The sequence below is a fragment of the Phoca vitulina genome, unplaced genomic scaffold, assembly GCF_004348235.1.
Source record: "Phoca vitulina isolate PV1807 unplaced genomic scaffold, GSC_HSeal_1.0 scaffold3, whole genome shotgun sequence".
Classification (NCBI taxonomy): domain Eukaryota; kingdom Metazoa; phylum Chordata; class Mammalia; order Carnivora; family Phocidae; genus Phoca; species Phoca vitulina.
This window is the reverse complement of record NW_022589706.1, coordinates 34,521,954-34,545,755: the sequence shown is the minus strand read 5'-3', so window position 1 is coordinate 34,545,755 and position 23,802 is coordinate 34,521,954. Positions and strand designations below refer to the sequence as shown.

The 23,802-nt window shown below is 40.1% G+C and overlaps 1 protein-coding gene across 1 annotated transcript in view; it reads left to right on the top strand.

Moving 5' to 3' along the window:
• Positions 1–23,802, top strand: part of CORIN (corin, serine peptidase) — a 234,550-nt gene that overhangs the window by 158,395 nt on the left and 52,353 nt on the right. The window contains exons 7-11 of the mRNA XM_032397831.1: positions 4,188–4,295; positions 7,708–7,818; positions 9,517–9,633; positions 13,257–13,364; positions 20,559–20,790. Coding sequence (XP_032253722.1) covers positions 4,188–4,295; positions 7,708–7,818; positions 9,517–9,633; positions 13,257–13,364; positions 20,559–20,790 — 676 coding nt within the window. The remainder of the gene's footprint in view (positions 1–4,187; positions 4,296–7,707; positions 7,819–9,516; positions 9,634–13,256; positions 13,365–20,558; positions 20,791–23,802) is intronic.

The following is a 23,802-nucleotide window of genomic DNA, read 5'->3' as shown; positions in this document are numbered from 1 at the left end:
TCTCCTTTAATTTAGTGATAATCTTGAGTGGGGAAAATGTTAATAGTGTAAGATGCCAAACTGAAATGAATATCAACATGCAAGAACTTCAGAAGTAACATTTTACATCAGGTACTCATTAAGAAGAAAAATCTGTATCTAGAAAGACATCTACCTTAGGTTATGTAAAATTATGCTTATACTGAGCAAGAAAGTCATAGCAAAAAGCTTTTGAAAATTTTGATTTGTTGGCCCTAAATTGTGCTGACATCTCTTTTCGATTCAAATAAACATTTATTCCAATAAAAGGAGGCACTGTGATCTTTGCTATTTGCTATTCATTTCTGCCGTGCAGTGCCTCCAGTTAAGGTTTTGTGTGTTTACAAGTAAGCCATAATAATGGAAAGTTGAATCTGCACCTGTGTGAATAAGGAGTTTTTAAAAATGCTTGAGTCATCTCCACTTATGAAATAAATGTTTAGGGCGCCTGGGTGGCTCAGTTGGTTAAGCGACTGCCTTCGGCTCAGGTCATGATCCTGGAGTCCCTGGATCGAGTCCCGCATCGGGCTCCCTGCTCGGCAGGGAGTCTGCTTCTCCCTCTGACCCTCCCCCCTCTCATGTGCTTGCTCTCTCTCATTCTCTCTCAAATAAAAAAAAAAAAAAAAAAAAAAAAAATTTTTAAAAAAAAAAAAAAAAAGAAATAAATGTTTATTTTTATGAAATAATTTAATAAATGACAGCATTCATTTAAAAAATATCTACAACAAGGTGTTTTAATATGAATTAGCAAGGTTTTCAGAATGGGCCTCACAGAGGGGTTGCATGAATCTTTAGAAATTTTTGGCGTGTTCCAAGGTTAATCAGATTCTAAAAGGAGTATTTGATTCCCCAGTCTTACCATCAAAAAAAAAAAAAAAAGTAAGTGCACTGCCTAAAAAAAAAAAAAAATTAACTCATATGGTTTAAAATATGTCACCCCCCACCCCACCCCCTCCCCTGGGGAACGCAAATAGTTTTGCACTGATGGTCAGATTGAGGCCCTGGTTATTGCTGATGCTAGCATACTGATTCAAAATTTCCCACAAGAGTAGTTTAGATGAAAAAAAAACAAAACAAAAATCAAAAAGACCTTTTGAAACTTCCCAAGGAAATGTGTATATTTTGATGCACAAATTCCTCAACCCTGCTCGGTGGGCAGGACAACCAATGTTGTAAACTTTCTTGACTCAGGGAGCACTGAGTGCAGCAGTTGCCTGGCGGCAGTGGGGTGCAGGGTGGAGAGTTAGCGCCCTCTGCTGAATGGGAGGAAATAGTACTGTCGAGGTGAAAACTGGGACCTCTACTTAGTTCTTTATTTTCCCTTATGATGGTCATCCTTGTGATTAAAATTATTCAGCCTGGGGGAAATAAAAAATTAAAAGTACTTACAAAGTTCTGCATGTGTATAAGTGTGAGCATATGTGTAGCACACGTATGTGTGTGTTGTTCACATACACACCCTTTTTAATGTAGGCACTGAACAGATGGTCCCCCTAAGGCTTGTTACACTTTTAAAGTGATGTGATTCTAAAAGTATTTAAGTAGCTTCTTAGAAGAATGCTTCAGAAAATAGAAATTTATAATTCATATAAGTAACAAGTAAATATTTTGATGTATGTGGCTAACAGTTTAACTGATCAATGCCCAAGAATTTTGATAAGGAATTATTATAGGGTTTGGGACGTTTATAGTGAAGAGGTACCCATCACCAGTCGTGTGAGATGCAGACTTATGCTTGCGGAGAAACAATCAGCTAGAATTTAGGAGACTGGACTATTGATCATTAAACTTAATTTACTTTAAATAAGAGAAAAGATAATACATTAAGAAATCTCATTTCTATTAAATGCAGGCTTCTTTACACATATTAACTTAAAACTTTTTTAAAGCTTTATTGAGTACAATATCCATACCATATGTTATCCCATTGATTTTTAGTAAATTTATAGATTTGTATGACCATTACTGCAATCTATTTCTAGAACTTCTTCATCGCCCCTCAGATTTCCCTCCCACCTGTTTGTAGGCAGTCCCCACTCCCAACCCTCCAGCCACAGATAACCACTGCTCTGATTTCTGTCTCTGTAAGTATTCTTTTTCCAGGAATTTCATAAATGGATCATACAATGTGTAGTCTTTGTATCTGGTTTCTTTTATTTAGCATAGTGGTTTTGAGGTTCATCTATGCTGTCACACATATCAAAAGTGTCATATTTTTAATGGCTGGGCAGTATTTCATCATTTCAGTATTTTATATTTTGATTATTCATTCACCAGCTGGTGAACATTTGGACTGTTTCTAGTCTTTGGCTATTATAAATAATGCTACTATGAACATTTATGTACAAGTCTGTGTGTGGATGTATGTTTCCTTTCTCTTGGGTAGCTTTCTAAGGATGGAATTCATAAATTGTATGATAAGGTTATAGTTAACTTTATGAAAAGCCACTGTACTGCTTTCTAAGGTGGCATTATTATTTTACATCCCCACCAACTATATACGAGAGCTTCAGTTTCTCAGAATCCTTGCCAATACTTGGTATTTTCTGTTTTTTAAAAATTATTATTATAGCCATCTTAGGGGATATGTAATAGGACCTCATTGTGGTTTTAATTTGCATTTCCTTAATGACTGATCATATTGAGCACCTTTTTACGTGCTTATTAGCTATTTGTATGTCTTCTGTGAATATTTTCTATTCAACTCTTTTGTGTACTTGTAATTGAGTTGTCTTATTATTGAGTGTAGGAGTTCTATGTATACTCTGGGTGTAAGTCCTTTATCAGATACATGATTTGCAATACTTATTTCAGTATGAGGTTTGTCTTTTCATTTTCTTAATAGTATCTTTTGAGGCACAAATATATATTTTTTTAAGATTTTATTTATTTATTTGTCAGAGAGAGAGCACAAGCAGGGGGAGTGGCAGGCAGAGGGAGAATTAGGCTCCCTGCTGAGCAAGGAGCCAGATGAGGGACTCGATCCCAAGACCCTGAAATCATGACCTGAGCCGAAGGCAAATGCTCAACCTACTGAGCCACCCAGGCATCCCACAAATATATTTCTTTAATAAAGTCCATTTGTTACTATTTTTTAATTGCTTGTGCTTTTGTTGTTGTAGCTAAGAATTTGTTACATCCAAGAATTCTTCCAAGGTCAAAAAGATTTTTTTCCTATTTTTTTTTTCTTGAGGCTTTATAATTTTAGCTCTTACACTGAAGTCCGTGATCCACTTTGAGATAATCTTTTGTAAGTTTTGAGGTAAAAGCCAGACTTTACAATTGTCCCAACACCATTTGTTGAAAAGTATTATCTTTCCATTGAATTGTGTTGGCATCTTACACATATTCATTTACATTACAGACATTTATTAATCTCTTCCCCAAAACCCTATTAAGTAATTGACCTTATCCTAATTTCATAAATCAATTTGAAGATTCATAGATTTTAACTAATACACTCAAGTTCCCACAGCTGGTAGATGGCAGAACCAGGAGACCCAAGTATCTGGTTTACCCAAGTACAAGAAATATCTTATTAAAATTTCATCACATGTTGCTTACTTCAATATAAAACCTTAAGCTCCTTGAGGTCACATATCACTTAGTCTTATATTGCCACCGTAATCTAGTCCAGTATTGCTTGAGGGTCCTGTTATGAAACACTCAATTGACTTAAGTGATTTTGTGTGAAAATAACCTTATCATCTCAATAATTTTTTCTCTCAGTTATGTTTGTGCTTATCATTGATAAAACCAGACTTTTATTTTAAAATAACTGCTCACCTTCTATTAAAAGTCATTCATTCTGTATGAACATGAACTTCATTAGGAACCATGGTGAGTTGAGAGTGTCTGTGCTCATAGTTGACTATAAAGGAGCTTTCGGGTAACATAAAGTGGATCTCAGATAAAGACTTTCAGACAGTGATAGAAGTATTGGCTTGGAAGCCAGAGGGTCCTAGTCCTGGCTCTGCAGTCACTTGTTATGTGACCTTGAGCAAGACCTTGGATCTCTCTGTACCACAGTCTTCTCACTGGTACAACAGTAGATGTGGACCTGGTTACCATTATGATTTGCCTCCCAGGATATGCTTTTGTTAAATGAAGTACTGTTTTAACACCCTGTTCTGCTCTGATGACTCATCAGTGGCTTCTCTTATGTACAGATTGCAGTGAGAATATGTTCCACTGTCATACGGGCAAGTGCCTTAATTACAGCCTTGTGTGTGATGGATACGATGACTGCGGGGACCTGAGTGATGAGCAGAACTGTGGTAAGTAGCATTGTCTCCCTAAGGTTTTCATTGAAAGTTACAGAAATGTGTAACCCAGAACCCATAGCCCATTGTTTGTTAATGTGATTGGAAGATTAAATGACAAGATGGTTGGTTTCTTAATTTTTAGAAAGAGGAGGTTTTTTCAATTACTAGTCTCAGTCATGTCTTATGTGTAAATGTAATATTTCTTATATAAAGTCATAATAAGGAAGTGCTTAAGAAGTAGAGTGGAAAGATGGGTAACAGTTGTTAATATGTTAGTAATATTTTCTCCTTGAGAGTGTTCTATTTCTTCTTTGGTTAGAGCCAGTGGCTCATGTTTAGATTTTGAGCTCTTGAGCAAAACTTTGCAGACACATATATTGTCATGTGTCTGATGCCCTTATTATATGCAACCAAAGACCCCTCCTTTAGTTGATTGCCAAGCATGGCAGGGACAACTTCAGTAGAACTGACACCTAGGGTTAGGACAAGCACATTTATTTTATGTACACAATCTGATCTTATCTTTTAAAAAATGAACTTACTTACTAGTTACACGTTCGTACCTATAAACATCTTCCTAATTCCCCACCCCAGACCCTGGTAACTACTATTCTACTCCCTGTTTTTACAAATTTGGCTTTTTAAGATTCCTCATATAAATGCTATCACACAGTATTTGTCTTTCTCTTTGACTTATCTCACTTAGCATAAACACACACACTGTTCTATGTCCATTATATCTTTTTTTTTTAAAGATTTTATTTTATTTATTTGACAGAGAGAGACACAGTGAGAGAGGGAACACAAGCCAGGGACAGTGAAAGAGGGAGAAGAAGGCTTCCCGCCAAGCACATTATATCTTAATAAATAAAAGAATGAACCTACTATTTAAAGAGCTGTGTTCAGTTGTGAATGGCATCTCATGAATTAAAAAGCAGCAAAATTCCTTTTGCTTATTTACCTTTTTGACTTTGTGGTTACCTTTAGAATTTTTAGGTAGTGTATTACTGAGTGACATGAGGACTTTGTAATATGAACAACAAGGCAAGCTAAGATGAGGAGGTGCCCTGGAAAAAGGGTGTGAAATAATATTTAGCAATTAGAGAATATTGAAGTGGATGTTGGGGAAGAATTAGAGTAATGCCTTGGAGTGGCAAGTCTCAGAAATGGCCCCATACTGGGAAACTAGCTTGTTTCTAGAAGCAGCTGTCCAACTGCCTCTCACTGTATCCATAAAAATCTTGGAAATATGTATATGTACAAATCATCCCAGAAGTCACTAGGTAGATAAGGATTGCCTTCTGGGACTGAATAATTGTGGGACAAAGAGTGAGAGGCCATTTTAATTTTATACATCACAGACCTTCTAGTTGGAAGAGGCCTTATAGATGATCTAATCCAAACCCTCCTTTTACCAGTGAGATCACTGGAGAAAAGAGCGGGGGTGGGGGGGAATGTGGGGAACGGGGTGGAGGGCTTGGTAGTTGGACAGGTCAGTGGAAAGGGCCAGGGTATAGTTACTGTGTGATAAAGAATGGTCTTACCACTCAACATATTTCCTCTGAAGATAGTAGGATATCACAAAGTGCGCTCTTAGGGTGATTTTGCCCTATGCAATGGTAATAATTACAACTTTCCCTTAGACCAGTCTCTGCCCCAGCTGCCCATCGTTAGCAGGCTGAGCATGTGCTGGTTCTTCTGGTTTCTGCACAGGCATCCCATCTATTGTGTCTTTCTTCTTTTCTCTGCACTCCCAGCTTCCATATACCTTACTTAATTGTTCCAATGTGCCTTCTCAGATTCATGGTCACTCTGTGAGTCTGTCAGTGACAGTGGCACTATTCATTGATACTCATAATAGTTCCCCAGTATTGAATCTGTCATCCATGAATCCACACATATCTTTTATTTATTTATCTTTATTTTTTTAATTTAAAAGGCAAAAGATTTATGCGATATGAAGAGAAACCAGAGTATTTTATTTTTTTTAATTTAGATTCAATTAACCAACATAGAGTACATCATTAGTTTCAGATGTAGTGTTCAGTAATTCATCAGTTGCATATAACACCCAGTGCTCATCACATCAAGTGCCTTCCTTAATGCCCATCACCCAGTTACCCCTCCCCCCCCCAGCAACCCTCAGTTTGTTTCATAGAGTTAAGAGCCTCTCATGGTTGTCTCCCTCTCTGATGACTTCCCATTCAGTTTTCCCTCCCTTCCCCTATGATCCTCTGTGCTGTTTCTTATATTCCACATATGAGTGAAACTATGGAATTGTCTTTCTCTGATTGACTTATTTCGCTCAGTGTAATACCCTCCAGTTCCATCCACATCGATGTAAATGGTAAGTATTCATCCCTTCTGATGGCTGAGTAATGTTCCATTGTATATATATATACCACATCTTTATCCATTCATCTATTGTTGAACATCTCAGCTCTTTCCACAATTTGACTATTCACACATATCTTTTTTTAAGATTTTATTTATTTATTTATTTGACAGAGAGAGACACAGTGAGAGAGGGAACACAAGCAGGGGGAGTGGGAGAGGGAGAAGAAGGCTTTCCGCGGAGCAGGGAGCCCGATGCGGGGCTCAATCCCAGGACCCTGGGATCACGACCCGAGCCGAAGGCAGACGCCTAATGACTGAGTCACCCAGGCGCCCCCACACATATCTTTTAAAGGGTTATTTATATTAAGGTTATTCCACATCTCATGGTAAAGAATCCTATAGATTCTATTCTCTGTGAGAAGAAACATCACTTAATTCCCCCTTTTATCCAGGAATGTGTAGTTTGGGGGAGAGGTTAAATCCAGGCTAAAAAGAATCATGAAAAAAAAAAAATATATATATATATAAATATCCTGCATTTCTCATCCAGCAGTTTTTCCCAATATGAGTGTATATATTAAGATGGTTTGATAGAAAGCCTAAGCTTAGAGTCAGGAAAGATGACTGAAGATAGCTGCCTTCCCAATTTACTATAGAGAGGTAGGTTACAATTCTTAGAAACGTGATAGAGTTGTTGCAAATACATCTCATCAGCTATCTACATTGTGAAACCTACATCACAGTTCCGTTTATTTTAGCCAATGTGAAAATCAAACATTTTTCATAGGGAAAGAAAACAACAACTAAACAAAACAAAAATCAGGAACGAACTATAGGTCCTGAGAAAGCTGGCCAGTCATTACTCATCTGAAAAACAGACAGGTCTTACCCCATAGAGATGGTGGCCAGTGGGTCACATGCTTGTGCAGGAGGTGGCATTTTAACTGTTCCAGATCCATCATAGAAAAAGTATTGAGGGTATTGGAACAGTTGAACAGACTCTCTTCAGCTGGAGCTATGAGTCATTCGGTTCTACGTGTTTGTCATGCTGGTTCTCCGCATCCCTACGAGTTTCTGTTTTCTCCAGATTGCAATCTCACAAAGGAGCATCGCTGTGGAGATGGGCGCTGCATCGCGATAGAGTGGGTGTGTGATGGTGACCATGACTGTGTGGATAAGTCTGATGAGGTCAATTGCTGTGAGTTCCCTGATGATTTCCATTTACTTATTTTTTCATTTCTGCCTGGTTAGACAAATACAGTATCCAGCATTCAAACGGAAGATCGTTATACTTTGGCTGTAATCTATAAAGATAATAATTAAGCAGCATGATGACAAATGTCATGTATCTGGCTTCCACATGTCTCTCCCCACAACTCCAAGCTTAATTTGGCTGCTCTGGCCAAGCAGGTGTCTATTTTCTCTATCACTGGCCACACATCTGTGACTTTGTCAAAGGGGATGTTCTTCCCAAAGATTGGGGGACTTTTTTTCTGCGAAGTATATATGAGCAGTTAGGCTTCCCTGCAGGAGCCTCCATACATGTTCTCAGGTACCATTTGTGGGAGAATATGGAGAGAATTGCCAGAGAGAAGAAAACCTTCGTAGCTCATAGAGTTATATAGAATGTACAATAATAATTATAACTTTACGGGCTGTTGTGTTTCTGGGTGAGTAAACAGCCTTGAATCTTGAAGCTAGGTGTTAAAAGAGCAATATTGACCTGAGTTAAAATGATGCATTTTATGCATGTTCAAACTAATTCAAGTTTTTATTCCATCTTTTGCTAAGGGTCAACAAAGTTGATACATATGAGATTGAATATTTAACTTGCCTATAATATGAGGCAAAAATTGAAATGTGGGTTGCATGATTTTTATTTTGACATAAGAGAAGTCATCTAAATCAATTAGCAAATGCAATGCCCACTCTCCCCTTCCTGAATTGAGTTGGAACTGGAAATATCACTTGAGTCCTTGTTGGTGGACATAGTGGAATGGAGTGGACTATGTCTCGGTGCATCTTGGGAAAGCAAGGACATGGTGCTCAAGTATAACGATTCTGGCATTGAGCCTTGGTTCAAGCATAAGGAGCTTTAATATTAGGCAGTAACAGTGAAGGCTGAGGCCACAAGATACATGGGTTTCTGATGCTCTAAAGGACAATAGTGATAAAATTTAGACAACCTTCAGGAATGGAAGGTGAGTGGCCACTAGACCATCCCTTTCAAATGTCAGATGCCATAAGCAAGTTTTGAAATAAGGTGTTTATTGTGTGCAGGGTATTAAGCAAGTTCTTTCACATAGGTCATTTCATTGGCCCTTTAGATTGGGTTGGAATAAAATGAAATGTTTGGGTTTAGAGTCAGAGAAGCTTGCCTTCACATTCTGGCACCAGCTTTTAACAGCCCTGTGACTTCGAGACAGTCGCTAAACTCTCTAGAGTTTAACTTCCTTATTCTAAACAAGGTTGATAATACCTCTTTTGCAAATCCGTTATGAGGATTTGAGATTCGATACATAACGCTCCCAGCACAGTTATCACCGTGTAGCAAGCCTTTAATAAATCGTAGTTTTTATATGCACAGTAAAGCTGCAGATCATTAACATCATTAACACAATTTCTTACCCCACCCTTATCAAGAAAAAGTTAATTCCTTAGTAAGTGCTATTTAATAAGGCAGGGGAGAGTCAGGAAAGAAAACTTTCCATCCCAAAAACCCTTGGGATGAAACACATTGACGGCACACTCCTTCACTTCTGCAGACCACACAGATATTCCGAACACTTCCTTTCTCGGTGATGCCAGATAAGCGGGCATCTCGATAGGCTCTACAGATGGCGAGAAGGACCAGACGGTGCAGTGACTGTCGGACTGTTGTTCTGGCCTTCCGCAGCCTGCCACAGCCAAGGTCTGGCCGAGTGCCGGAGCGGACAGTGTATCCCCAGCACCTTCCAGTGTGACGGGGACGAGGACTGCAGGGACGGCACTGACGAGGAGAATTGCAGCCAGAGTAAGTGTGCGTCCCCTGCCCCGTGCATTCCTGCCTGTCGGGCCTTTCCTGGGGAACAGAGCAAAACCTTGGCAGTTACCTAATGCTCAGTGCGATCCCCCCATACATCGGTCCAGATTTCCTGGCGCAGCGCTCCTCACGGCGCTGGCCCGCCCGGAAACCCCTTCTCCTGGTGAATAGAATTCTCGAGCATCGTACACTACACAATCATTCCTAAGCAGAGACAATGGAGGTTGAACACTTACACAGCGTGGGAGATTCAGTTAACGGTTTTGGGGAAAGTCAACACGATGATAAAGGAAAAGCTGAGTACGTAGTATTCCATTAAATTAGATTAGGTTCCAATTAGGAGGAATTGGCTTCTGAAATTAAATGTGAAAGCCTCCTAAAATAACCGTGTTCAGAGAAGCACTTCCTTTTTCTTTTTTTAAAGATTTTATTTATTTATTTGAGAGAGAGAATGAGAGCACGGGAAGGGGAGGGTCAGAGGGAGAAGCAGACTCCCCACTGAGCAGGGAGCCCGATGTGGGCCTCAATCCCAGGACTCTCAGATCATGACCTGAGCCAAAGGTAGACGCTTAACTGACTGAGCCACCCAGGTGCTCCAGTGTCATCTTATTTTTTATTTCAAGTTTTTATTTAAATTCTAGTTAGTTAACATATAGTGTAATATCGGTTTCAGGAGTAGAGTTTAGTGATTCATCACAAAGAAGCAGTTCATGTCTCACGTGATGGAGCAATATACTCAGCTACACCTGGAAAGGGTCACTGATGTCATCTGTGAAACTCGAAAAGAAGAAGTAAATCAAATAAGTTGGCTTTTAAACTGTTGTTCCACACTGATTGTTTGAAGCCCCACTTTGAGTCGAAGCATCTCTCAGCACAGGGCTGCTAGGAATACCCCTTGACTTAAAAATCACTGCATTTGTTTATCTATGACCTCGCCACTCACCAGCATAGACTAGTCATTAAGAAGGTGGCCTTTGGAGCCCAGCTGCCCGGGTTCAGGCACCAGCTCTGCTAAGCTCTGCTACCTACTATCTCATTCACTTGAGGCTGGTAACTCAACTCTGTTGTGTCTCGGCTTCTGTGTCTGCAAACTCAGAGTCATAACTGCCTCACAGAGTTGGCCCATGGTGAGCACTCCGTAAATGTGAGCTCTCGTTACATGGCTGTTGTGTTAAAACATGTCTTGGGCTGGGCATATCACAAATCGGCCAGTGAGATTGGTCACCTGTAGCCAAATTAGTTTTGTCTTAATAAACACTGATCATTAGAATTGCTTTAGTGAAAAAGCATTCCAGACCTAAAGGGAGACACTTTTAATCACAGATTTAATACCTATAACATCAGATAAAGGGTGCTTCGTTTTAACCAGTTTTAAAATTCAGAAGCAGAGTCTTTTCTAGCCATGAGTTATTATGTGCATACGAGCCAAGCACCTCCCTTTGGATCAAATTGTTCTTTCTTTCTCCATAATTCATCTCTGTTTGAAATAATCTTGGATTCTTCACTATGCAATGGCAAGATTCATAAAGTATTTCCTTACATATGTGAGATGCAAGAAAGTCATATGATAAAAATGGATCAAAAGTCAAATTTTATCATCTTTATATTACTTAATCTAATGAATTCAACTTAATAAATGCATGTCATGGTGCTCATAGGTGGTTAAACCACTGGGGATTTAGTGGCAAGTAAAGCAGCTCATGGAGCTTGCAGGCTCCTGGGGAAGATTGGCACGATACAAATAATTGTGCAAGTCAGTGTCTCACTCCATGGAGTGACATAGGCCATGAGGGAAAATTCAGGGAGCCACGTGCCATATATGGTATGAATGGCCTGGTACAGGGCCTCAGGGAAGGTTCCTTGAGGAAGAGATGTTGGAGCTAAGATCTAAAGAATGAGTGGAGTTGACTTAATGAAGGAAAGTGGGACTGGAAAAAGCTTTTCAGACACAGGGACCTGCTTGGTCAAAGGTCCCAGGGAGGAAAGGAGCAAGGCATATGGAGGGTTTCAGGAGAAGGCCACTGTGATTAAATCTAGGAGTGAAGGGGAGGGTACGACTTCAGAATATTGTCACCAGTGAGCCCAGGCTGGCTCTGCTAGAGAGGCTGGGGAGGGAAGTAGGAGCCACCCAGGACTTTGGGCCCTACTCAGGATTCAGGCCTTTACAGCCCTCCGGCTCTGCTCTCAGCCTTCCTGTCCAGCCTCCCTGAGGCTCTAGTGAGGCCAACCTGTGCTCTTTCCACTCCAGCCTTTGCATATTCTGTTGTCTGCTTGGGGCACCCATTCTACCTTCTTATGCCAACTCTACCCACCTGCCTTAAAAACTCCTTCAAGAAGCTTTCCCTTTATTGTCCTAGTCCACTTCTGTTGCCTTACAGACAGCTTCAGCAGTACTGTAATCACACAGCATGGTAAGGTTCTCTGGTCATGGCCATCCCCCTAGTTAGAGTATAAGCCATTTCACTTCTTTTATCTTTTAATGCTTCGTTGTCTATCTTGTCACATAAGCTTGTCACACAGCAGACACTCAATATCTGCTGAAATAATGAATGCATGTTGTCTTATTGAAATTAAATTTAAGAGACTAAACTCATGGAAATGAGCCTGGCTTACCTTGCAATGACGGTTCGACTCTGATGATATTAAAAAAAAAAAAAAAAGGAGTGGCATCTCTTTTCTTCAAGGCTATGATATGTACTGTTGCACATTAATGGAAAGAGTCCAGTATAATAAACATTGTCTTATTATAGATAACATTATAGATAAGAATGATTATATGCATACACATACTGTTGTTTATTCTTAAAAATGTCTTGCAAGATTTTCTAGATTCCCGATGACATGTCTGAAAGTAATTGACTATAATGGGCAAGAGCCAGAAAGAGAACGGGCAGTAATTTATTACCTTTTCCATTTAACCTACAAATGACCAGGAAATCAATGGGAAAAGCAGTTTCCTCTCTACATACCTTAAGGAAAAGCCATTAGACTGACGCTACTGCTCTCATTCATTTGGAAACAAGAAACCCAATTCTCAGGTCATCACAGCTAGGCCAGTGATCCTTTCCAAGGACATACAGAAAATATGGATCGCAGCTGCACAGGACTTGCACCATGACAGAGTATCCTCACCGTACTGGTGTCGATGCCATATTTGTTTTTAGGGAAAGCATTTTCCTTATGGGGAAGACTAGAGTTGGGTGCAAATGAGTCCTTAAAATAATATCATTTGATATTCAAGAGTTCAAGATCATTATGTTGACCTTTCTCTCCAATCACTTACATTTTATTTTGCAATCAAGTTTATTCACCCAGGCAAACAAAAAACACTTTTTTCCCCTATGAAAAGCAACAAGATCCCGTTTTGTAGATAACTTGCCTCTTATTTTTTTGTTCCTACAGAATCCTTCTGGAATAACCGTGTTGTATTTAGTTGCCAGGAAAATTAACCCAGAAAGTTACATATTTAACATGTGCTCAATATTTTTGGAGAAATTGGAAGGGAATTAAAGTTATGTCATTCCTCAGCTCCCCGAGACGTCCTTGATACTTCCAATCCTAGTGTAAGGAATTTACAGATGATGAAAGCAAATGTGCCTTTCCCCCCTCTGTAGGTCAGACTCCATGTCAAGAAGGCGACCAAAGATGCCTCTACAATTCCTGCCTTGATTCATGTGGTGGTAACTCCCTGTGTGACCCGAACCACAGTCTGAATAACTGTAGTAAGTACAGCAGCTGACAAGTACAATCACCGTGTCAGGATATGCATCTTGCTTTTTTCTTTTGAATTGACATGAAAATGCTGAAGTCTGGAATCCCTCCAAATGTGTGTGTGTGTGTGTGTGTGTGTATACATATATATACATATTTCTTTTTTCTTTTTTAAAGGTTGCATGTGGTAGTGGAAAAGAAACAAAATGGTCTTACTTGACTTAAATCAGAAACAAATGTGTCATTGTCAATGGTCTATAAATCCAAATTGCTTAATATCATTACCATTACTTTGAGTTCAGCATCAGCTCCTACATGTTACTTTCTTGGCTCCATCTGCAGGCAGATGCTATCTTTCTTCCCTTTTAAAGCAGAGCTTCGAAAATGGAAACTTTATCCAAGAAGCAAATACGAAGTTCATCTAAACAGTGCATAAAGCTGTGGCGGTCTGTTCTCCTAATAACAATTATTCTCACCTTTGTAGGAACTTTGCTGACCTAGAATGATCTTGCAGCTGTTATGTAAATTTGTCTAGGTGACAAATGGTGTAAACTATTGGCTCACTCTAAATTAGCTTTCAGGAGGGGGAATTCCTGGGGGGAGAGAATGGACAGGAATAGCAGAGGGTTCTATAGGTTCTCGTGGGAAATTGAAAATGAATCAGAAAGCCCCGAAAGACTCTGATTTCTAGTAATGAGTTCTTATTTGTAGGCTCCGCTTTCATATTCGGCTCACTTCTTTCACTTTTTATAATTAATGTTTGGCCTCCTCTTCCGCTTGGGGCTTGAGATTTAGAAGCAGGTCTGTCAGCTTTCAGTTGGCAAGAAAGTATGAAGGTATCTTCCAGTTGAAAGGCTGAAGGGTTCAGGTCCTAGTCTTACTCAGTGACCTTGCTGCATCCCTGTAGGGCTTATAGGGGCTGCTCCTATAGCCCCAGAGGTGTGAGGGGAGCAGCCAATGAAAAACCCAGACAGAGAGGACTTTTTGTTTATTTTCACGAGCACTTAATAACTGTTTGGCTAAAAGCGTGATACCCAGCCCTTTTCCACTTCTATATGAGAGAACAGTTGAGAGAGATGTTAATCTGACCATTAAGACATACTGCCATTTTATTTTACTCACTCTAAACTGAATTAAATATGTGTGCATGTATGCATGCATGACTATGTGTATATATATGTATATGTATATGTATACGTATATGTATATGTATATGTTCAGGGTCCATTGTTTCACTTTGCTTTATCCCCCAATCTGCTCTGGAACTTTTTCAGAAGCCTTTCTTTACTTCACCTTAAACTTGACATGAGCAATTTTGAACGGTGACCGTGTCATCTCAAAGATACGTGTTTATTATTAAAGTTTCGGGGATTGTCTGACAGGGAATGGCACTTAGTGTTAGATTAAAAAAAAAAAAGTTGAAAGGGCTGTGTTGGCCTGTGTCAGATTTGGGTGAGGAGTATTGAGTGCATGTTGTCCTATTTTCTCCATTTTTGAAATATGTCAAAATTTGAAATTTAAAAATACATTACACCAGTCAACAAGAGAAGTGGAAAGAAGGACACCAGATGACTCCGGTTCATAGTCAACCGGTATTGATAGCATGCATAACAACGTTCCAGGCTCTGGGATGGCCGCTGGCACCTTAATGGCGAAGAAGGGAGACGTGATTTCTGCCTTCCTGGAGATAACTTTTCAGCGTGGGAGAACACACTGCCATCTTTTCACTCATGTATACCACATTCGTTTTCTCTTCATGTTCTTTCAATACACTCGAAACAGTGTCCCTAGCATCTCACTGTCCCTTCAGCTCCTTCTTTCACCACAGGTGTTCTTGCCAGGTTCTTTCCATATATATTCAGCAGACATCTGATCATCCCTCTTCTGAGTGCCAGGCACTGGGCTAGTCACTGGTCCCTCATTCCTTCTGTGTTATTAAAAATACCTTCCAATGGAAAGTAAAGATGTGTCTTCTCATCTTTCAAAGAGCTTCACGATGGTATGTGCATACTTGGTTCTCTGTAAAGTTGGACCAGTAGCATCTTCTCTCAGAAAACTTCATGCACTTGAAAATGTGATTAATTATTTGAAGATCCTTACCACCGGAGAGACCATGCCTACTTAGATTCTGAGACTCAGCTACACAGCACTGTCTTTGTCTGGCTCCGTACTAATAAAAATATGAGTTTGAAGAGTGTGGATATTCTGTCTGATGGAGTCAGCCTCTTACTGGAGTTGCTGGGATTCTAGTCCTTGAAGACATTTGTTCTTGCTATCCCATAAAATGTTATGGTTCCCTGAAGATGTAGAGCGGGACCCAAGCATCAGTAGTTTTTACATTTCCACGGGACTCCAATGTGCAGCCAAGGTTGAAAATTATTACTTCAGTGGTTTGTTCATGACTAAGCTGTAAGGGTATGTGACATCCCTGAAACTGAATGTGAAAAAGTCTTTATAGTTTTCAGAGTTTTCAGTGGAGAAGTCCACGGCTTATCTCAGATTCCCAGAAATGCCTGTAGTTTTTTTTTTTTTAACCTAAAAACCACATCTTTGATGACATTGTGTACTGATAGGCTTGAAGCATCACGGTATCCCCACATCCACTCATTACCCAGGATCTTTAACATCTTTGTGCCCTGCTGGGAGGCAAAATACAGACATATCCTTGCCCTAAGGGGTTTGTGTGGGAATGTTATTTCCCCTCACTCTGGTGTGGGGGACTAATCTATCACTCCCACCTTGTAGTGTGCAGTCCAGACAACTGGGGAACCCTGTGGAAAGAGCAGTTCCTGGGCATGTGTCTCTCCCCACCTCTCTGTGCCCATGACCACCATGGCTGTAGGAAGCCGGCTGCCGCTGTCATAGCCCAGGGACTCTCACGTTCCTCACAGTGTTCCATCGACTCTTCGTTCTACATGTTTACTCATGCCTTTCTTTTTCTCCAACATTGAGGAAGCGATGAGCAGCTTTGTTCTTTGAATAATTTCCTACCGACCTCTCAATTTACTGCCTTCTCCTTGCAGTCTCTAGTTGGAAGGAGCAAATAGGATAGCGGTGTGGTAAAGAAGCCAAACACCATAATGGTTAAGGACTTCAGTCCTGGGAGCAAATGGGAGATGAGAGGAATGATCTCTTTCTAAAAGCATTCCCAACAAATGAGTGAAAAATAAATGATTAAGTTAGAATATTTCCATTTGGTAACCAGTTGTTTCCATTTGGTAACATGCATTGGTGAATTAATGGGTCAAGGCATTGAGCATCTACAGCTGCTCACATCCCAAAAAGAAAGAAATCAGATATACTTTGCCTTCTGATGGAAGAACACCATAGCACCCATAGTCTTCCCTAAGGGATGAAACTTAATCAACTCTCTGCATTCAGCTGCCCATGTTCAGGAAGTAGGCAGGGGAATATATTTAACTTCACCAGGAATGAGTAGTCAGCAAAATTCAAACTCGGGCACACTCTAAAGTCAAATCCCTGGGTTCTTCAATAGCTAAACTCGAATTAAAAATAAAAGGAGGGAGGGGGAAGCCCAGATTAAGAGACTTAGAAGACAAAACAAGTTTTAAAAAATGGGCAAGTTAACTATAGTATTCAGGGTGCAGTGTGCACTTAGGTAATACAACTATAAAGCAGAGCAAGGAGGTGATAACTATGAAACTCAGTAGTTACTCTGGGGAGAAAGGAGAAAGTTGGTAGAAGACAGGGTAAATGGAGGGCCATCTGGGATGTCTGGCAAAGTTCAACTTCTTGATCTCGATGGTAGGTACAAGGGTGTTCACCATATAAAACTCATGAAACTACTAAAAATAATAAAGAGAAATATAGAATTTGAGGCAAAGATGAATCTTAGAATATTGTATATGCCAATGGATTTGAAAGTGACATTTTCTCATGTAAGTAACTATCATTTAATATGTGATTTCCAATGGCTTCAGAGTATTGCATCATGGCAAGCATGTAACATCATTTAGTTAACAATCCCATCTTTAGGTTGAATTTAACAAATATGGTTTCAGACTTTGAAAGGTGGGATATCATTAAGACTCCATCAGGATCAATTTTTTCAACAGTATTTATTAAACCTCATCTGTGTTCTGGACAATGTGCTAATAAGCAGGGCATCAAAACGCAGTGAAAACAGTAAACAGCCTCATGTTTGTAACACGACTGCCCTCTAGTGGCTATCGTAAATCAAGTTTGTGAGAGAGTGAGTAAAAAAAGCTTGATACTGTAAATCATAGAATTTGAGGTTGATAGATATTTGAGAGTTTATCTTGCTTAACAATCTGTGAAGAATGCCTTATGAAGGAATAAAACACAAGATTCAATCACCCTTACCACATTCAGTAGAGATCTCCAGAATAATATATGATCATAACTTAATCCTTTCATCTTCCTTGGCTGTGAAACACTGAAAGCTTTTATCTCATCCCAAATCAAAAGAGATATAGTTCCCACATATCAAAGAGAAAAAATACCCATGTGATAGGTCTACTTATCATCTAAATAAAATGTACCAATAAACATTTAAAACTTGATAGGGTGGTAGAGGAAGAGATAGAAAGGAAAGGCATATACAAGAAAAAAAAAGATTGCATCAAAAATCTGTGTGAATCATCCCATTTTTTGGTAAAATTATATTAAAGAAATTAGGAAAAATATAGTTAGAGTGACATCTACTGACTTATAAGTCGGGCATGATGAATAATTAAGCAACAAAAGCAAATTGAGGAATACTAGGAATGGTAAGAGTCTACTTTGGCAGAAGCAAGCAAACACAAATCTGTCTATGTGTGTAGACGCTTGTATATGTAGATATGAGCCAGTGAAAGGCAGGGAAGGATTCAAACCCAGTCTGTTGGCTTTGAGCATAGATAAGAGAAGAGGGCAGGGAGATGATAAACTTTTTCTTTAGCATCTTGCATTGCTTTTATTGTTATGAGGAATAGGCATTTTTTAATAATATGAAATCAAAAGATTTAAATGTTAAATGTTCACAAATCAATGGACATGACAAACTGAATCAGCCCCACACTGCCTCTGTGTCTTTCTCTTCTCTCCACCCTGTACTCATTGTCAGGATTATGCCAACTTGACAATGTTACGCCTTTTCCAGTAAACGGAGACTGTAATTACACTTTGTCCAGAGGCTTCTTTTTTTTTCTTTAAAGATTTTATTTATTTATTTGACAGAGAGAGACACAGTAAGAGAGGGAACACAAGCAGGGGGAGTGGGAGAGGAAGAAGCAGGCTCCCTGTGGAGCGGGGAGCTGGGAGCCTGATGCGGGGCTCAATCCCAGGGCCCTGGGATCATGACCTGAGCCGAAGGCAGACGCTTAACGAATGAGCCACCCAGGCGCCCCTGTCCAGAGGCTTCTAATCAGGCTCCTTATCAACAAAATTTCCTCGAAGCCCTCAGATGCTTTAAATTGAGAAGTGGTTCCAGAGCTGTTTTAATATTTCACCCCAGTCCTTATTACAAATCTATCTGCATGTACATCACTTCTTGGCCAAGTAATTAAGTTTAATTGAGTAATGACTCTTAATAAGGCATGGAGTCTTTGGTGGGTCTGGGCAGATTCACCAACACACTTGCTTACCTCTCACGACTCCTGCAAACAGAGAGGGAACAGGGAGCCTTTCTGCCAAGTTCCCCTAAACCCCATTTATTCTGGGAAGGTTTCCGTGCCATTCTTGCTCCACCTTGTCCTTCTGGGCTCTTAGCGCTTTTTAAGACCACTATCCTATCCTCATGTTATACTGGCAGGGAATGTATCTTTCTTCCTATAAAGATTGTAGAGTGCCTTGATGGCAAGGACTATATTTTTCATCATATTACATTTTAAGTGCCTAGGAGAGTTCCTGACACAGCCCACCTACCCCCCCCCCCAAAAATCCTTTCCTTCTTTCTGGCACTGCGCTAGGTACAGACTTTGAGATCAAGAAATAAAGTCCCATTTCTCAAAAATCTCTGAATTAGGGGCGCCTGGGTGGCTTAGTCAGTTAAGCATCTGACTCTTGGTTTCAGCTTTGGTCATGATCTCAGGGTCACAAGATCGAGCCCCACATCTGGCTCTGTACTCAGCACAGAGTCTGCTTAAGATTTTTCCCCCTCCCTTTTCTTTTGCCCCTCCCCCGTGTGTGCGCTCTCTCTCTCTCTCTCTCTCTCTCTCGCTAAAATAAATAAATAAATAAAATCTTTAAAAAAATCACTGAATTATGTGGGGGACGCAAGTAAGTAAAGAATACAGTAGAGGGCAATGAGTGTGTGGTAGGAATATGCCTAAGATGCTCTGGTGCTCAGCAGAGACTCCTACTGGGAATGGGAGGGGGAGAGTGGTTGGCCGGGAAGGCTCCCTAGAGGAGGTGATGGTTTGTGCTGAGTCCTACAGGCCAAGGAGGCATTCACCTGGTGGAGAAGATGGGATAGGATCATTCCAGGCAGCAGGTGTATGCACCTGGCAGCTAGAACCATGACTGCATTTGAGGGGTGATTACAGGTGTGTCAAGAAGAGGAGATAAGAGTTAACAGGGCCCACAAAGGCATGTCATTCTTAAATATTTATTGTCACCAAGGAAATACCAGTGATGAGCTAGTCTTTGGTGCTGAGGCTGGAAGGTTAGGCTGTGGTTGGAGTATGAGACAACCTTGGATGCCAAGCTAACAGGTTAGTATTTCGTCTCATTAGCCATGAGGGCCTAATGAGAGCTCAGCCTCCTCTTGCCCTGAAATCTTGTCACTTTATATTTAAATCCACTGATCAACAATCAGATGTATAAAGACATAATCTAATAGTCTATTTGAGCAAATTCATTGATTTTTTTTAAATGGCTGTGAAGATGAGGGAATATATTCATTAAGAAGTAATGAATAAATCAGAAGACAAAAGGGGTAAAAGGAAACATAAAAGAGAGTGGCTTGAGGTTGAGCCGAGGGAAAAAGCGAAGAAAGACTTCCTCCAACACACACGCTGGGCCCTGGTCTACCAGCTGCCTGTACAGAAATGATTCTTGGCTTGGCAGTTCTTTAACCAAATTATTTATCTTCTGATGGAACTTATATACTGTTTGCACTCTAGTCTTAGTTATTTTTTAAAAAGAAGGTAAGATAGATTCCAATTTTGTAAGTTTTGAAGAAATTGTTTTACATATGGAATTTACTATATATGTATGTACCTGTATGTGTGTTTTCTTGTTAGGTCAATGTGAACCAATTACATTGGAACTCTGCATGAATTTACCCTACAACTATACAAATTATCCAAATTACCTTGGCCACAGGACTCAAAAGGAAGCATCCATCAGCTGGGAGTCTTCTCTTTTCCCTGCACTTGTTCAAACAAATTGTTACAAATACCTCATGTTCTTTGCTTGCACCATTTTGGTACCAAAGTGTGATGTGAACACAAGCCAGCGGATCCCACCTTGCAGGTAATACAATGAAGTCTCCCCCAAGCATCCTCATTTTCCCCTCAGGGAGAACCGAGGGATCGGAGACTTAGTTTGAGTTTAGACAAAGTCCATATTGCTAAGGAGCTCTGTATATAACAAATTATGTGTTAAAAAGGTAAAGAAGTAGGAATTCTAAAATGAATATTTGAGTTAGGATTCATTACTGGAGTACCACACAAGGGAGGTATGAACTGCCTTTGATAAATAGTTCACATACTTTATTTTTTTTTGAGATCTTATTTATTTATTTAATGGAGAGACAGAGAGGGCACAAGCAGGGGGAGCTGAAGGCAGAGGGAGAGGGAGAAGCAGCCTCCCTGCCAAGCAAGGAGCCCGATGTGGGACTTGATCCCAGGACCCTGAGATCATGACCTGAGCCGAAGGCAGATGCTTAACCGACTGAGCCACCCAGGTGCCCCAGTAGGCCACATACTTTAATCAAATAAAATCACGTTTCACTTTGGTGGATCAAGAAGTGTTCTAAAATGTGAGTTAGGCGAAGAAGGGGTATATCTGCTTTTTTCTCTGGCAACACTGATGTTTTAAAATGCTGACTTTTGATAGCACTCAAAAGTTAGAGACGTTACATAAGCCGTGGACTGCAGCTTGGACAAGGGATGGACATTGCTGACGTTTTTCTACCTGCTTAGATGAAATGAGGGCCAGCATTTCAAGCTTGCAGCTTGGATTTAGGATGAGAAATATCCTACTTCAGGTTAAGAGTACTACTCCGGAGCCCACCGTCTGGTCCGAGTCCTGGCTCTTCTGTGGCTGCTTTGTGGCCTGGGACAGATTTCTCAGTCCCTCTCAGTCTCAGTTCTTCTACTCTGTCTATAAAATCAAGACAAGGGACGCCTGGGTGGCTCAGTCGGTTAAGCATCTGCCTTCGGCTCAGGTCATGATCCGGGGGTCCTGGGTTCGAGCCCCACGTCGGGCTCCCTGCTCAGGGGGCAGTCTTCTCCTCCCTCTCCTTCTGCTGCTTCCCTGCTTGTGCTCTCTCTATCAAATAAATAAATAAAATATTTAAAAATAAATAAATAAAAAATAAAATCAAGACAGTAACAGTGGTTGGGTTGAGTTGTTGGGAGGGTAAATGAGTGTGCATAAATGTCAAGGCTTCTGGCTGTAAGCTCAGTGCACAAGAGCACTGATGGTAGGAGAGGAACACTACTGCTTAGTGGAAGTTTGGGCTCTTCTCTGCCACGTGTTGCGGTGTAGGCAGAGAATGTACAAGACAAGACAGCTGTCACAGAAGTGGGTAGCTGCAGTCTTTACGCTGTTTTCCATCAAGGGGTGAATACACAGATGTCCTTGTCTAAGTGTGAGCAGTGACTACGGGAACCATATGTTGGGATCAGAAGTCATTTGGAACTTTAAGAAAAAGCAGTAATATTGATATAGTGGACAGATGGGAAAACAGTAAATTAAATACCAAATATCAAATGGATGACAAGGAAGGGGCATCTATAGAGGACAGGAAACAATAAAATTTCAAAATGAGTTGGGGAACTGAACAAATTATACAAACAGATTAAAAGTTAATGTTGCCTTGTGCAAACATAATTCTGAAAACTTCTGTAAAATGCCTTTTAAAGTATCACTAAGAAAGCATCTACTCATTTTATGTTGAAAAGTTATTTCTAAATTTTATTCCACTTTGGCTAAGCAAGGTCAAGGATAGTGAATAATAATTTGTTATAATACTTAACAAATGCTTGCATCGATTTTCTTTTCACATGTATAAAAAAATTTCCCTAATGGAGTATTCTCTGGAACAAATGTACATCTACCTATGATTTATAATTTCAGGGCTTATGTTTCACATTAAAATGCCCAAGACGAGACTGACCCTGAGACGTTATTCAATCAACATTTTAGTGAACTTCCTTTAGATACTTTAGTTCTATTTCTTCAGTTCACATGTACATCTTTCATTTTCAGTGGCTCTCAAAATGAGTTCTACATTTTGATATTTGCTTATAAGAATTTTTTAAATATTCTGACAAGAATAATAATATACTCATGTGTTCATGAAGCAATGTTGCTTTTGCCATGCCTGTTTATGGGTCTTAACATTTAGTTTTTAAGTTATGAGTCTGAAAAATCTGACATTGTTGAGCCCTTACAATGTGTTAAATATTTTAGGGTCGTGCTGCTGTCTTGCCCTCAAAGTATCCTTTTGAGGGAGGCCCCTCCCATCAGGGCTGTGCCCGTGGCTGAACGCCGCGTGGGTTAGGATAAGAACAGTGACCCCTGCCGTTGCCGTGCGGCACATTGTCTTATTTTTATCCTATTACCTCACTGCATTCTTTTCATGTATTATTGTATTATTTCCATTTTATAGAAAAAATAGGAAGTGGGAGAGTCAGGTGCTACACAGTGCTCGGTATAAATCAGGTGTCCTATGGCAGATTTAAAATTGCAGCAATTAAATTATACACATTTTTTCTAAATCTGCAACAAAACTATTCAATCTAACAGAGAGTTAGTGAACACTATTGAACATCCTGTTTTTGCAGAACTAATATGGGAACACCATGGCTTTGTCTTCGCCTGAGTTCTGAGGCTAAGACAGCATCGGGTTATGCTCTGTCTTATGCAGACTTTTTTTTTTTTAAACAAAGAGGGGGGGGGCAAACCATAAGAGACTTTTTTTTTTAAGATTTTATTTATTTATTTGACAGAGAGAGAGAGAGATAGCAAAAGAGGGAACACAAGCAGGGGGAGTGGGTAAGGGAAAAGCAAGCTTCCCACTGAGCAAGGAGCCCAACGTGGGGCTCAATCCCTGGACTCTGGGATTGTGACCTGAGCCAGAGGCAGACACTTAACAACTGAGCCACCCAGGCTCCCCTCTATCTTATGCAGACTTAATGTAACTAGAGCTTTCTCTGAAACGTCCCCCATTCTATTGTTAACCTTTCCCTACCAGTTTCTAGCTAGACTGGAGCTGACCTTTCTGGAAGGGCTGCCCCATTTTATCAAGAGAGAGAC